The sequence below is a fragment of the Thermobia domestica genome, chromosome 14 (genome assembly GCF_964235325.1).
Source record: "Thermobia domestica chromosome 14, izTheDome1.hap1.1, whole genome shotgun sequence".
NCBI lineage: Eukaryota > Metazoa > Arthropoda > Insecta > Zygentoma > Lepismatidae > Thermobia > Thermobia domestica.
The window spans coordinates 174378470-174392360 of NC_137467.1; the positions used below are offsets into that span (position 1 = coordinate 174378470).

Consider the following 13891-nt stretch of genomic DNA (forward strand, 5'->3'; position numbering starts at 1 on the left):
TTTGATAGCATGACCTCTGAGCAAACGAGGACACAGGTCAGTATGAACAATATATATATATATATATACAAGTTATAGCTACATTGCGGATAACTTTTGACTTACCTTCGTATTTTTAGTTTAACGTCCCTTTATGCCAACGAAAACAGATTATTAATCATCATAATAGGTATTCTGCCTTTATTGGCAGTTCACTTGCCGCAGCTAAGAAGCTTCCATGCTCCACGGTCCTCCGCTAACCTCTTCGTCTTTGCGTATGATCTTTCTGTTTTAATACCATCCATTAATTGTAGTATCCTTCGCTCCCTCCCTCTCTTTCCCGCCACCATATCTTCTAGGACGTCCCTCATGATACAATCTCTTCTTAGGCAATGTCCCAACCAGTTTCTCTTCCTCTTCTTAACAATATCTAAAAGTGTTCTTTTCTCCCCCAAATTCTTATCCACACCCACATTTCGAAGGCTTCCAGTCGATTTTCGTCACCTTTACGTAATGTCCACGTTTCCGCCCCATACAGTACAACACTCCACACGAAGCACTTTATGAGTCTTTTTCTCAACTCTTTATTCACTATCTCTTCTAGATAGACATTAAATAGTGTTGGCGAGAGGCAGCATCCTTATCGAACTCCCCTTCCAATTTCACTCTCTTCCGTTAGTTCTTCCCCTATCCTATCACTTACTTGTTGATTCATGTATAAGTTTCTTATGAGTCTTCTATTTTTCCATTCCAACCCTATCTTCGTTAGAACTCCCAACTACAATTCCCAATTCACGCGGTCTAAAAAAGCCTTTTCTAGATCAATAAATACAACATACACCTCTTTCCCTTTTATTATAAATTTTTCACCGATCGCCCTTAATAATCCAATTGCATCTCTTGTGCCCTTGCCTCTTCTGAACCCGAACTGCTCCTCCTCAACATCTTTATTTGTTCTTTCATATAACCTTTTGTTCAGTATTCGGAGCAGAATTTTAGCTGCATGAGATATGAGACTAATAGTTCTATAATCCTCACATCTCTTTGGGCTCGATTTCTTAGCCATCGGTATCATGATCGTTTCCAGAAATCTTTTGGCCATTCTCGTGTTTCATATATTTCATTGCATAGTCGCAACAATTCTTTCTTTCCTTTGTCTCCTATATTTTTAATGAATTCGATTGGTATGTCATCTATTCCGGTTGCCTTTCCATTCCTAATCTCGGATATAGCCTTTTCAAACTCATCCCGAAGAATACTAAATCCTTTATCATCCTCGCCTACTTCATTTTCTACTTCAACATTTAGGCTACACGGTCTATTCCTACTCTCATATAAGTCTTCAACGTATTCTTTCCACCTTCCTATGACCTCATTTCTCTCGCTGACTACCTTCCCATTCTTATTTTCTACTGCCATCATAATACCCCCTTGTTTCCTCCGAAATTCCATAGATTTAATAATCTATGGAAGTAAATAAATAATAGGGTATGGGTAAAGAATTGGGTATTTGTGCTCTTTCATCGGGAATCGAACTCCGGACTACGCGCACACGCTAGCCACTAGGCCAGCGAGGAGAGGGCTTATGACCTATAAGCCACAAGAGACAGATGACTACTGAAAGTGGACGATTATGAAATTTTATTGGTGGAATGACAATGTCAGAGGAAACGCCAAGAAACCTGCGAAAACCCAGAATATCTTAAGATTCGCCCTCTTCCATAACCCATACGCGAACGGGTATAATAGTAACATTATTGTATAGGAAATTAATAACAAAAATACATTTTACTGTAAATTTAATGTTTTCTTTCAAACTTTATGTTCTGGGTTACTGAACAGTGAATTACAAATATGCGACAAAGAAAGAAAAAAAAAATGGCTTCACAAAAGAAGTACACAAATATTCGAACACACTACGCTGCGAGAACTATCTACAATACAAAGCAAAATCAATAGGCAAGTTTTAACATCTGCATATATTAAAAAAAAATAAAATGAAATAAAAGAAGCAGTTTGGTACTGTAATGCCTTGCCTCTAAAAGGAGGAAGTTCCTTTTGATACATTTTCATTTTTATACCTTACATAAGAAAAAGGAAAGGCACAAAATGAAGTGAAAGGTCTGTGCTTGTAATACACCTTTTCAAAACAAAGAATCTTCTGTTTGAGGACCCGCTAATGTCTAACTTCAACTAATTCCCTCCAAGTCGCAAGGTACAAAACTATGGTTCTTAATTGTGGATGCACAAAGAAGGTTAACTTATAGCATGGAACAAGAACTTAGGGTTGTTTGTTGAAGTTAAACTGTCACAATTTTACAACATAGTTTGTTAACTATTAACAAACTGCCATATTCTTAAATAGTCAAACTCTTCGAGAAGTCCCTTATAGTTCAGCAGTACGTTTCAAGTTAATTCTTCCGTCCTAAGCGAAAAGACCATAACTCCAAATTTTTCGAAAATCGAGATATTGGTATGGGAATGTTCGTAGTACAATTCTGCATCTATCTAAAGTGAAATTGACGTGGTTTGACCAATAGGTAGGGGGTAATGACGTCATGAGTGTTTACCTTATGTTCAAAACTGTAACTAAAACTAAGCAAGAAGACGTTAAGTGGCAATTCATAAGCAAAAATATTTAACTGTATTACCACATAAATTCTAGATCGTGAAAATATATTTAATAAAGTTTTACTGAAATACAACAAATTTGAACGTACAGCCTAACCCAAAACGCGTTTTGCTTATTTTCTCGAAAGTATGTGAAATGGAGATAAGGCCTTTTCGCTGAGCAGGGCAGAATTGTGGTCATATCTTTTGGTATACAGCTATCCTACCCTTTCCGAATACATTGTTTCTACCTTTGTAAGTATTAAAATTTTACAATTTTACGGTTGTATTTTATTTTTTAGTAACAAACTGCCATTTACAAATATTATACAACAAATATGTATTTCTTGTCACAATCGGTATACATTTTCGTACAATAATATAAAGCAAGTACGACGATTTTGCCAAGTAGAATGGAAATCATGTGAAATGTTTACAAATCTGATATTAAAACCGCGCTTAACTAGCAGTAATTCACTACACACATTGCATATAGCATTACTCTAAACTTGAAGCCTGCTGAGCAATTTTTATTCTTCTCCATAACGCTTGATTGAAGTGGAGATAAAGCCTCTTTTATGAACTCTGAATGATAATCGAATCCGAGTCTGTCATGCGCAAGGTGCGTATACCAACCATCGGGTTGGCCCATAGCTCCCGGCAATTGTTTTTAGCGTGACAAATAAAATGTTTTGCAATGCGTTTTATGGTATTCGATAGAGAATTATATGCTCTACAAAAGTTTTTTTTTTTCTAATGCTGATATACATTTTGTTCTTTTCAGGTCATGAAAATGGAGTGTCAAGTGGATTTAAAAAAAAGCACTTTCAACACCTTCTGCTTTTTGTGTTTAATCGAGGTGCCACAGCCACAGAAGCTGCTCGAGAGATTTGTGAAGCGACACCTCTTGGGACGGCTCAAAATTGGTTTAAGCAATTCAAAGACGGCAATTTCACCTCAAAGACATGTATCACACCGGACGCTCCTTCGAAATTCGATGAGAAGCGACTAAATCAGCTTATTCACAACGATCCACGCCAAACGACGAGGGAATTGATAGAGATCGTGGAATGCTTCCACAGTACCGTAGAGCGTCACCTTCACTCGATGATAAATCTTAAAAAAACGCCAGAACTTATGGGCCAACCCAACATATAACCACGATGGAATTCATTTCCCGCGATTAATAGGAGTCTCGACTCGTTTCGGAAAACATTAATCTCACACACTTACTGACTAAGCACTGCTGGTTAGAAAGCAACTGAAGACTAGAGGACTGGCTACCTCATGACTTATTTTATTAGCAGAAGTAACGACTACGTAATGTGAGAATTATTCCATGATTTGTGTAACAAGTTTTGAGTTGCGAAAATAGGATGCGACACTTACACTAAGAAATACGTTATTATACAACCAATATGCAAGGAAAAGAAATATCAACTTCACATACACACAAAAGAAATATAAAAATGTTCAAACATATAACATAATTAGCTTAGCACGTAATGTAAAAGAAACATATTATATATATATATATTTTAATTCACTCTTTTCTCCACTCAAGTAACGGTCAATTTGTAATCTGAAAGCTAGGAGTTGGTAGTTAGTGCTTTCACAGTGCAAAACAAGAAGCATATTTATATCAGTGAAACCAACCTGCTGTATGTATATTTACCACAATATCTTGTACCATTGAAAAGAAAACAAATTATCTTTAGTACACCTACAATAGTTACACTAATACTGTTGCAGCTAATGCAGCCACGCACAATTAAAACGTCACATACATAGCGATAATTTCACAGATCGACGAAACAAAAATAGAAAACGTAAAAGGGTTTGCTCGAACATATTTCTTTTTTTCCTTTCGCTATTCTAGGTAATATAAAAGTCTTTTCTTTGATGTATATTTTTAATTGGTTACCAGACATTACTTTTGGAATATGCCTCGTAAGGATTACCAGGTACTAACATGATCTACATTATATATATAATACAATTTTCTTACAAAATTATAGTTTTCTACAGGATTTTTAACATTATTTAACTCTTTACCTACAACTACACCATGGTTGCTAGCAAAAATGAATACCTGCTCGATGCTAGGTCTTTTCTCAATACCTTCGGAGCAATTGGAACAATTTGGGTAGAGTTTTGGTGGCTTATAGAAAATTATATTCTCGCTACGTTGTACAAAAGCAACTTGTATTTAAACTGTTGATAGCTGTGTACAAAGAAGTAATTTGCTATAATGGTACAAGGTGCGAAAGAAATATCTAACGGTTTTGCAATAACTTTAGTATTATCGACAAAAAAAAATGTACCTCTGGTGCATGAAACTGAAAATGGTGGACATTTGCAAGACACTGAAAATGGTGGATATATTCTAAAACTTATTCTGGTGTGAACATATGTACATTTTTATTTATTTATTTATTTTTGAAAATACAAGTTATTCCAATTACAAAATGAAATATTTTAGCTTAACGTTCCACGATTATACCCTTTAGGCTACGGGAGATGATGGTTAAGGCAAGGGAATAATGATGGAACAGGGTGTCTATCGGTCACGAAAGTCATGAAAAAGTCACGAAATTTAGCTTTTGAGTCACGAACTTTTTTATCTGTACTAATATAAGCAAAGACTGGAAAATTTTGTTCTAAAAAACGTCAAAATTCACCACCAAAAGTGTCTGTGGTCGGCTTTAGACGCTACTAAATCACAAGCAAAGCATTCTTCTATCGCATGCTTGAAAATTCGGCCTAATTTATACCCAAATTTGCTCTTGAGAATGCTAGGAAATTTTATGGGTTTGTAAAGAAAAGGTCACGAAAAAGTCACGAAATTTCATTTTGGAATTTGAGTAGACACCCTGTGAAGAATTGGTAGAATGGAAATGTGGGAGGAAACGGGAATACTCCGAGAATACCCACGGACACGATGTTGTCCACCACAAACTTACCTGGCTGGGAGGTCGAACTAGCGATCCCATGCACCAAAGGTAAGCGTATTCCAATTACAAAACCGTTAGCTATTTCTGCTGTACTCTGTAAGAAAACTAATACAAATAATACAAATAACTAATAAACGAACTTGAGAAGTACAAACTAACAACACAAGGATCCTGGATATTTCGTTCTGACATGGAATATGATGGAAAAACAAACAATGTAGGGCCATATCAGGATTAAATGAAGATCAAATCATCTCTTTACACACAATGAGGGAAACAATACATGATTGGAACGCAAAACAAACCCGGGTCTCCAACTTATCTGCCTATACGTTAACCTCTACGCTACCTAAACAGTCATGCATTGTATCTCACTTGAGATGGGTCCTCTGCTACCAAAATCACACCGACTATACTACAAGTGCTATTATACTTGGATAAGTTAGTGTTCACAATGTGAAATACCTCTGACGGTTGGATTATATATATCTATCATGCAAGTTAATTGGAGGAAATACTGATTTTGTATCACAACAGCTTCTCTGAATGTATTGACACGGTTACCCGGGTTCAATTCTCGATCCAACCGTAAATTTTCTTGACTCTGTATTTCACTGAATTTGTGTCTATAAAGGAATCGGTTTTCTTGTTTGCTGTTGCTATTAGCATCATTATTGTTCTTGACTAGCCGACATATGATTTTAAGTAGAATTTGCTCCTCTTCTCACGTCTTTGCATATCTTTCAATAATGTTCCAAGTGCCAGAACGAAGTATCAGAATACTAATATTAACAACACACTAGGTAGACACTTTTACCATAGTGCTCAAATTGGTTTATTCGTTTCGAAATTAATGAGAGAAGAACAATCATGGAATAGGTACTCTCTATTATTACTAACTGTACATATTAAGTGCAATAATTCGAAATTCTATGTTAATATTTAAAATAATAATTTCGTCTGTTATGTACAAGTTAAAAGATTATAATAATAATAATACAAAATTACTCTAACACAATATGACATTTATTCAACACAGATACCATCTGGCACATTTTGTTAAGGACAAGTAACACTCGCCTATAATATGCCTGAAAATCCTTAAAAAAAAAAACCTCGTATGATTTTTGGCAACCAATCCGGTTGCCTTCGACGGTGTCCGCAGAAAGCGCTTGAAATATAGGCTAAGAACATGAAAGGAACGTTATTATCATGAGCTGTTTTAATTTATTATTATTATAATTATTATTAAAGCTCGGATTTTTACGCACAATCAAATAATAAAATAAGCACGTAAAATATGCACCGTAAATTGGAATAATAAAAATCAAAATAAGCAAAAATACACGAAAATCAAATGAAAAATTGTCTTTTATGAAATCCTACCTTATTTGAGCTAAATGATAAATTTGAGCTGTATCTTATAAACCATACTATGTATTGTCATTTTGTTAGTGGGGTAATGAAGAGTTTGCTAAGAGTATACTACTAGTTTCAGATTTACTTCAACAGGTGGCGTGGTTGTCGTACAGTATTAATATTTAGGTTTTTAAACATTTTTTTTCTTGATTTTCTCAAAAACTACGCATATGCTTTTACAGTCACCTATACCATTTTGTGGAACCTTGAATAAAGAATTGGGAAAAAAGACTCGTAAAATGCTTCATGTGGAATATTGTACAGTATGGGTCAGAAATATGGATATTACTCAAAAGTGATGAAAAACAACTGGACGCTTTTAAAATGTGAGTGTGGAGAAGAGTTGAGAGAATTAGCTGGGCCCAGTGGAAAACAAATGAAAGGGTGTGGGATAAAAACAATTTTAGATATTACTGAGAAGAGGAAGAGAAACTGGTTGGGACATTGGCTAAGAAGGAACTGTATCATGAGGCACGTGCTAGAGGATATGGTGGCAGGAAAGAGAGGGAGAGGGTGAAGGAGACTAAAATTCATGGACGATATTTAAAACAGAAAAATTGTGTGTGAACACAAAAAGGTTAGGACAAGACCATTGAGCATAGAAGCTTCTCAGTTGCAATGGTAGAATACCTATGATGATGATATTTCAATCAAGTTAACGAGACCTATACATCTCATAATTGGATATATATTTTTATTATTATTATTATTATTACACAGTAATAATATTTGTGGAATTAAAATTTTTAATCTCTACATACACTAAGCGGTACCGATCTAAAAACAATCCACGATGTTGTTCTTTACACAGCATTCGCACAATTTGAAATGCTTTACTTCACTTCAGTTATTTTCTTATATTGGTACCGCTAACTTGTGAGTTATTGTATACAGTGATCACTAGAATTTTAATAATTTATTGCTTATTTCAATGTTTTGTGCAGGAAAAGAACTAAGTTGAGTAAGATGTGAAAAAATATTTGTAAACTCAAAGCTCTTTATCAATGTCTAACTGTCGAAGGCAATAGCACTGGTTATCAAAATCACACGAGGAATACAGTAATCCTTGTAGGATTCCCAAGTCATATTATAGGTGAGTATTAATAAATCTTAACAATAACAGTTAGTAGTTTTCTTTTTCTTTCTTTTTCAATCATATTTCGAAAAATTATTCACATGCTTTGCTTGCAATGCAGAAAATAAAATGGAACTTTTATGTCGATTGTGTATTAACCGGTTTCAGTTCGTAATATAACACATTATCTTCCTGAATCTTTACCGCTTTACACGTTGTTCCTCCTTCTCCGCCTCCTTTTGATCCGCTGCTACTACTACTACCTGAGCTCTCTGTCAAAGGTTCGGTTTTACAGGTGGGAACAGTCTTTTTCACGATTGTTTGGCCTGAGTCGTCGTACTCAACAGTTACTGCTTGCATAGCTTCGCCTGGTAACACTTCGTATGTCTGGAATGAAAGTAAAAAAAATATCAGTAATTTCGTCATTTCTCTCTTTAGATTGTACCGTCGCATGTTATAAGGTTATACTGTTGTAATAATGCTACGAGAGATTCATCTTAATTGATCCATTTTTCTTTCTTTTATTGTAGAACGGACATGCCAGCTCGGATGGCATCTTGCATCAAGCAAGAGTAGAAGACAGGACCCGATATGTTTGGTGTGAAGGTGCGTCAGGGACTGAAATTCATACATGAAAATGAAATAAAATCTAAGTTTTACGTTCCACGGGTATGGCGGTTAGGCTAAAGGAGACGGTGATTATCAGAAATGAATGAAAATGGTGGAATGAAGAAAGGGGGAGGAAACGGGAGAACCCCGAGAAAACTCACGTACACGGTGTTTGTGAACTTGGCGCGAGCAGGGATCGAACCATGAACCCCATGCACCAGAGGTGAATGCTCTACCACTGAAGGACTGAAATTCATCGGAGACAATCAACCCAATACGGTTTTTTTTTTTTTTTTTTATCATAGTGTTTTCTTTGTTCATAGAATGATATTGAAAATTAGTCCTCTATGTAAAGTTATACTCGTTGCACTTCCGACGCGATTTCAAGGCCTAAGGGAGTACTTTCGACTAGGTACAGTTTTTTTTTTTCTTTCTTTTAAGTCGCTAGAACTCGATGATGAGTAAGGTTATTGATTTTGAGCGACCGTTGGCAGACAGCTCAGACAATGCAGTTTCAGTCGCTATGGAGCGTAGAGCATTCACTCGAGTATTCGTGGTCGAGCAGTTCTTTAGAAACAATGATTCTGCCGTCACGGTTCACAGTCTTTTCCGTCGAACGTCTAGGCACAGTCCGAGATCGAAACACTATACTCCGATGGGTTGCAGCGTTCAGAAGTAGTGGATCTGTGATGAAAAAGAAAATTTGAGATGATCATGTAATATACGATGAAGTGAATGACGTGACATACCCAGCGACACAGCCTGTCGCCTAGCGGATGGTTTCGGACTAGCAAGAATTGCCCTTTTCACTCTGTCTACGTTTTCCGAAAAGGGAAGAACGGATGGTTTCTTTTCCATTACAAATTCAGTTCTTCTGAAAGCTGCAACTCATCGAAGTATGGTATTTCGATCTGGGACTGTACCTAGACGTTCGACATTGAATTTTAGACGGAAAAGATGTTGAACCGTGATCAAAGAATCATTGTTTTTAAAGATCTGCTCGACCGCGAACATACGATGCTCTACGCTCCAACATTCCATAGTGACTGAAACTGCATTGTCTAAGCTGTCTGTCAACGGCCGCTTAAAATCAATACCCCTACTCGTCGCCGCGTACTAGCGGTTTAAAAGTACGCGTTTCTTCTGCTCCACCCTGTATTTGGAACAAAAGTTCCTAAACGAAAAGACAATCATAATGTATTTTAAGAAAAGGGGCCCGTTCTGAAAAGGCCACTTCCAGTCTCTTGCGGAAATTACACAATTTAGGAAGTTATTTATGATTCAGTTCATAGTAATCAATAGTTTGACAGATTTCACTTTCCTGAACTTTAGGAAGGGGTGAACGAGTCATGTACTATAGATTAAACTAATTTTTCCGTCTTATCTTAAATGCCATGTCATTTTTAGGACACGAAAGGCATTTCAGAAAAAAAGGTTTGAACAAAACGTTATTTTCATGCGTACAAATCACACCTGGACCAGAAGTTTCCACCTTTGGTTTCAAAAATTCGACTTTCGATCTGAACAGACTGGTTCTGGAAGTCGAAAATGCCATCAGCAAATTTAAAACGATTTCGCAATTCGAAATATCATGCTTCCGTTTGAAAGCTCTGCCGAGTTAAGGGCTTGGTACCAATTAAATAGTTTCACCTTGTATAAGTGCTGACAATAAGCGTAAATGCTATTACATCAACACGTAAGCACGGATTAGGTTGGTTTCTGTTAGTATATCAATTCGTTAAATAAACAAATAATTTGTCTCAATTTCAGTTCCTCGAGTTTTTTTCAGACAACTGTTATTAGATGTCCCAATGAAAATGCAAAATTTTCATTGGATGTTATTGCCATTCTGTCGTTTACATAATGTTGGCAGTTTCATGGCTCTTTACGGAAAGTAGTCATCCATAATTACAAGAATAAATATGGAAAAAGTTCGTAATGACATGGCAAGTAGAACTAGCTACCGCAATTACGTGGATTTTTTTTCTCTGATGCTTTAAGAAATCTAGTGTTTATACCAATAAACAATCTTTCTTCGAAATTTAATGAAATCTCGTTTCTACCCCAACAAACCATTCTTCTTTAGAATTTAGTTGAGTTGAGTTTGAGTTTAACGTCCCGTTCAGCAGCGAGGCTATATGAGACGTGGACCTACTGATCAACGTGGAACCCGAACCACCTGAGCTCCCGCCGGGAATCGAACCCGGGTCTCCCACGCCAAAGGCGCGTACGCTAACCGCTTAGCCACGGAGAAGCTCTTCTTTAGAATTTAGTCTCGTATCTATGCCAGAGAAAGAATTTTCTGTGGATATTTTACAAAATTAAATTAAATTAAATATTTAAGTTTAACGTTCCACGCTTTTATGCCCTCAAAGGCTAAAGGAGACGGATGATTAAGGCAAATATATGATGATGGAATTGGTGGAATGAAAATGTAGGAGGAAACGGGAGAATCCCGCCAAAACCCACGAACTGGATCGAGAAAAGGACTACATGCACCAGAGGTTAGCGCTCTGCCACTGAGCTACCATGTCTCCGCAGAAATATTATACACTTCCATGTCTACGCCAACAAACAATATTTCTGTTGTTTCATGGTCCTGTGTTCGACTCAATAAATCCTCTTTCTCTGAGGTTTATGAATTCTTATGTCTATGCTAACAAACCCTCTTTCTTTGGGATGGTATGAAGTCTTATGTCTACGTAAACAAACTATTTTTTTTTCTTCGTCTTCATAAGATCTCATGTCTTCATTATCAACCTATCTTTCTCTGGGGTTCCGTGAAATCTCACGTCTACGGTGGGAAATATTTTTTTTTTTCTTAGGTTTCATGAGGTTTTCAGGTCTTTGCCACCAATCTACTTATCTCTGGGATCCCATGAAGTCTTATGTCCGAGCTAACGAATAATCTTTCTCTGAGGTTTTACGAATTTGCATGTCTATGCTGAGAAACCAGTAATTTTCCAACTGAAGGAGATTTGAAACGTCATACTGAGAACTGCACCGCAATAATGAGAAAATATAGCCTTAAATGCTTTTAACAAAACTAGATAAAACGAAATATTTAAGTTTTACGTCCTACAGTTATGCCGGCTAGGCTAAAGGAGACGATGACGATGAGAAATGAGTGAAGATGGTGAAATGAAGAAAGTGGGAGGAAACGACAGAACCCCTAGAAATTCCATGCACATAGTGTGCATTATAGTGTTTGTCCACCACAAAGTTCACTTGGTGCGAGCTGAGATCGAGCCAAGAACCCCATGCACCAGATGTGAATGCTCTACCACTGAGCCACCGCGGCCCTTAAACAAAAATAGTGTGCCATCTTAGTCGTGCAATTTTTTTTGTCAAATAATGTGTTGCATATTATACCAACGAGCATAGTCTGAGCTAAAATCAAACAGAATATCATCTCGAATAAATTATGCATTTTATTACTGTTATTATTATTATTATTATTATTTTTAAAAAAATGAGCTCTTATCGGAATAACCGTTACAAATTTCATGATATCAAATGACGAATACACATTTAATTTTCAAAGCAATACTCACAATTCTCTAATTTCTCTTTAAATACTTACATGGTCGTCAATTGTGGTCAGGATCATTGGTATAACAGTTGGACTGGATCCTTCAAGCTGATTGGAGCTGGACGAGTGATTTCCTGATTCTCTCCGCTCTTCACTAAAAGTGCTACAATTTACAGGAATACACAAAAATATAATCATCAGTACTTCAGTTTAACCCATTTGCTTCTAATATTTTGCATGTTATATTCAAATATTGATGGTAATTATAAACAAACCGAAAGTCAAGCACAATTACAGTTATTACTCCACAATCACCATAAAGATTAAGGCATTTGTCATATCGATGAACGAGCTTTCCAATATCCTCTTCATAAACGGTTGCCGCTAGCGTATGGAGATAGGTCTTCACAACATTTTGAAAATGGAATGAAATCTTGAAGTTTTACGTCCCACAGTTATGCCGGTTAGGCTAAAGAAGTCGGTGATAATGAGAAATGAATGAAATAGTGGAATGAAGAAAGTGGGATGAAACGGGAGAACCCCGAGAAAGCCCACGAGCACGATGTTTGTCCACCACAAAGTCCACACGGTGCGAGCTGGGATCGAACCAGGGACCCCAAGCACCGGAGGTGAACGCTCTACCGCTGAGCCACTGCGCTCCCTTCACAACAGTTTGAAATTCCCCATTGGTGCGAAAGTGCTGTCCTCCCAGACCTTGTTCCAGCAGCCGAAAAAGATGGAAGTCACTAGGCGCTAGATCTGGACTGCATGCTGGGTGCTGGAACACTTTCCACTGAAACTGAGCAAGCAGCTACCTGGTTACGGCAGCAGTATGCAGTTTCGCGTGATGAACCTTGCCGTGGCAGATGTTATGGTGGGGTAGTTGCGCAGTAACACAGTGCGCAGATCCGTATCCTTATGCTTGTCTGGTCACGTGTAAAAGCAACCGGAAGTTGGAAAAAAAAATATGAAGACTTATCTCCATACGCTGGCGCCAACCGTTTATGAAGAAAGTATTGTAAAGCTCGTTCATCGATATGACAAATGCCTTAATCTTTATTATGACTACGTGGAGAAGTAACTGCAACTGTGCTTGACTTTTGGTAATAAAATGATTTTGTGGTTTACTTTTTTTTTTTTTTTTTGCGTGTGTGTTATGCTTTATCGGAGGTTGAAAAAAATAGCCCTCGTACATATAAAATGGTGATAACACTTTTACAGAAAAAAAAAAAGAATCTTTTTACACATACTATACTAATCGAAATCTGACTACACTGACTGATTCATTATAATGCATAATAACGCTGAATTAAGAGTTTTATATTGTTTTGTAGACTTTGGCGACCCACCCTTTTGCTCGGCCTACAGCCTCGCATTTCTTGGGTATCAGCCTTTGCATCAAGAGTGAATTTTGTGCATTTGCTCTTTAATCACATTTCCTGAATTTTGCACAGCTGGGGGCTTCGCCACCTGACCCTCACGTTTACTCGCCCTACGGCCTCGCACCTCTTAAATCCATAATTCTACCAAATTTCAAGTTTTTGTTTCCTATTTCAACTGTCTAACAGATAAGATTTTGTATCCCCAAAAACGCTCATTTAAATAACATGGGAATTTCTTCATCCCCCCCCCCATTAGACCCCTTAAAAACTAAAAAATATTTACTTTTGGCAATTTTCCTGTAGCTTAGCCCTGAAAGGCTACAATCATGCA

General features: G+C 36.9%; 1 protein-coding gene across 2 annotated transcripts in view; it reads right to left on the reverse strand.

The window, feature by feature from the left end:
- Nucleotides 1-1761: 1761 nt before the first annotated feature.
- LOC145670485 (uncharacterized) overlaps nucleotides 1762-13891 on the reverse strand; it is a 53826-nt gene continuing 41696 nt past the window's right edge. For both annotated transcript variants that reach the window (XM_081739207.1, XM_081739206.1), the window contains exons 7-8: nucleotides 12230-12341; nucleotides 1762-8424 (exon numbers count right to left, since the gene is read on the reverse strand). In XM_081739207.1, the coding sequence (XP_081595333.1) occupies nucleotides 8176-8424; nucleotides 12230-12341 (361 nt within the window). In that variant the 3' untranslated portion in view covers nucleotides 1762-8175. The remainder of the gene's footprint in view (nucleotides 8425-12229; nucleotides 12342-13891) is intronic.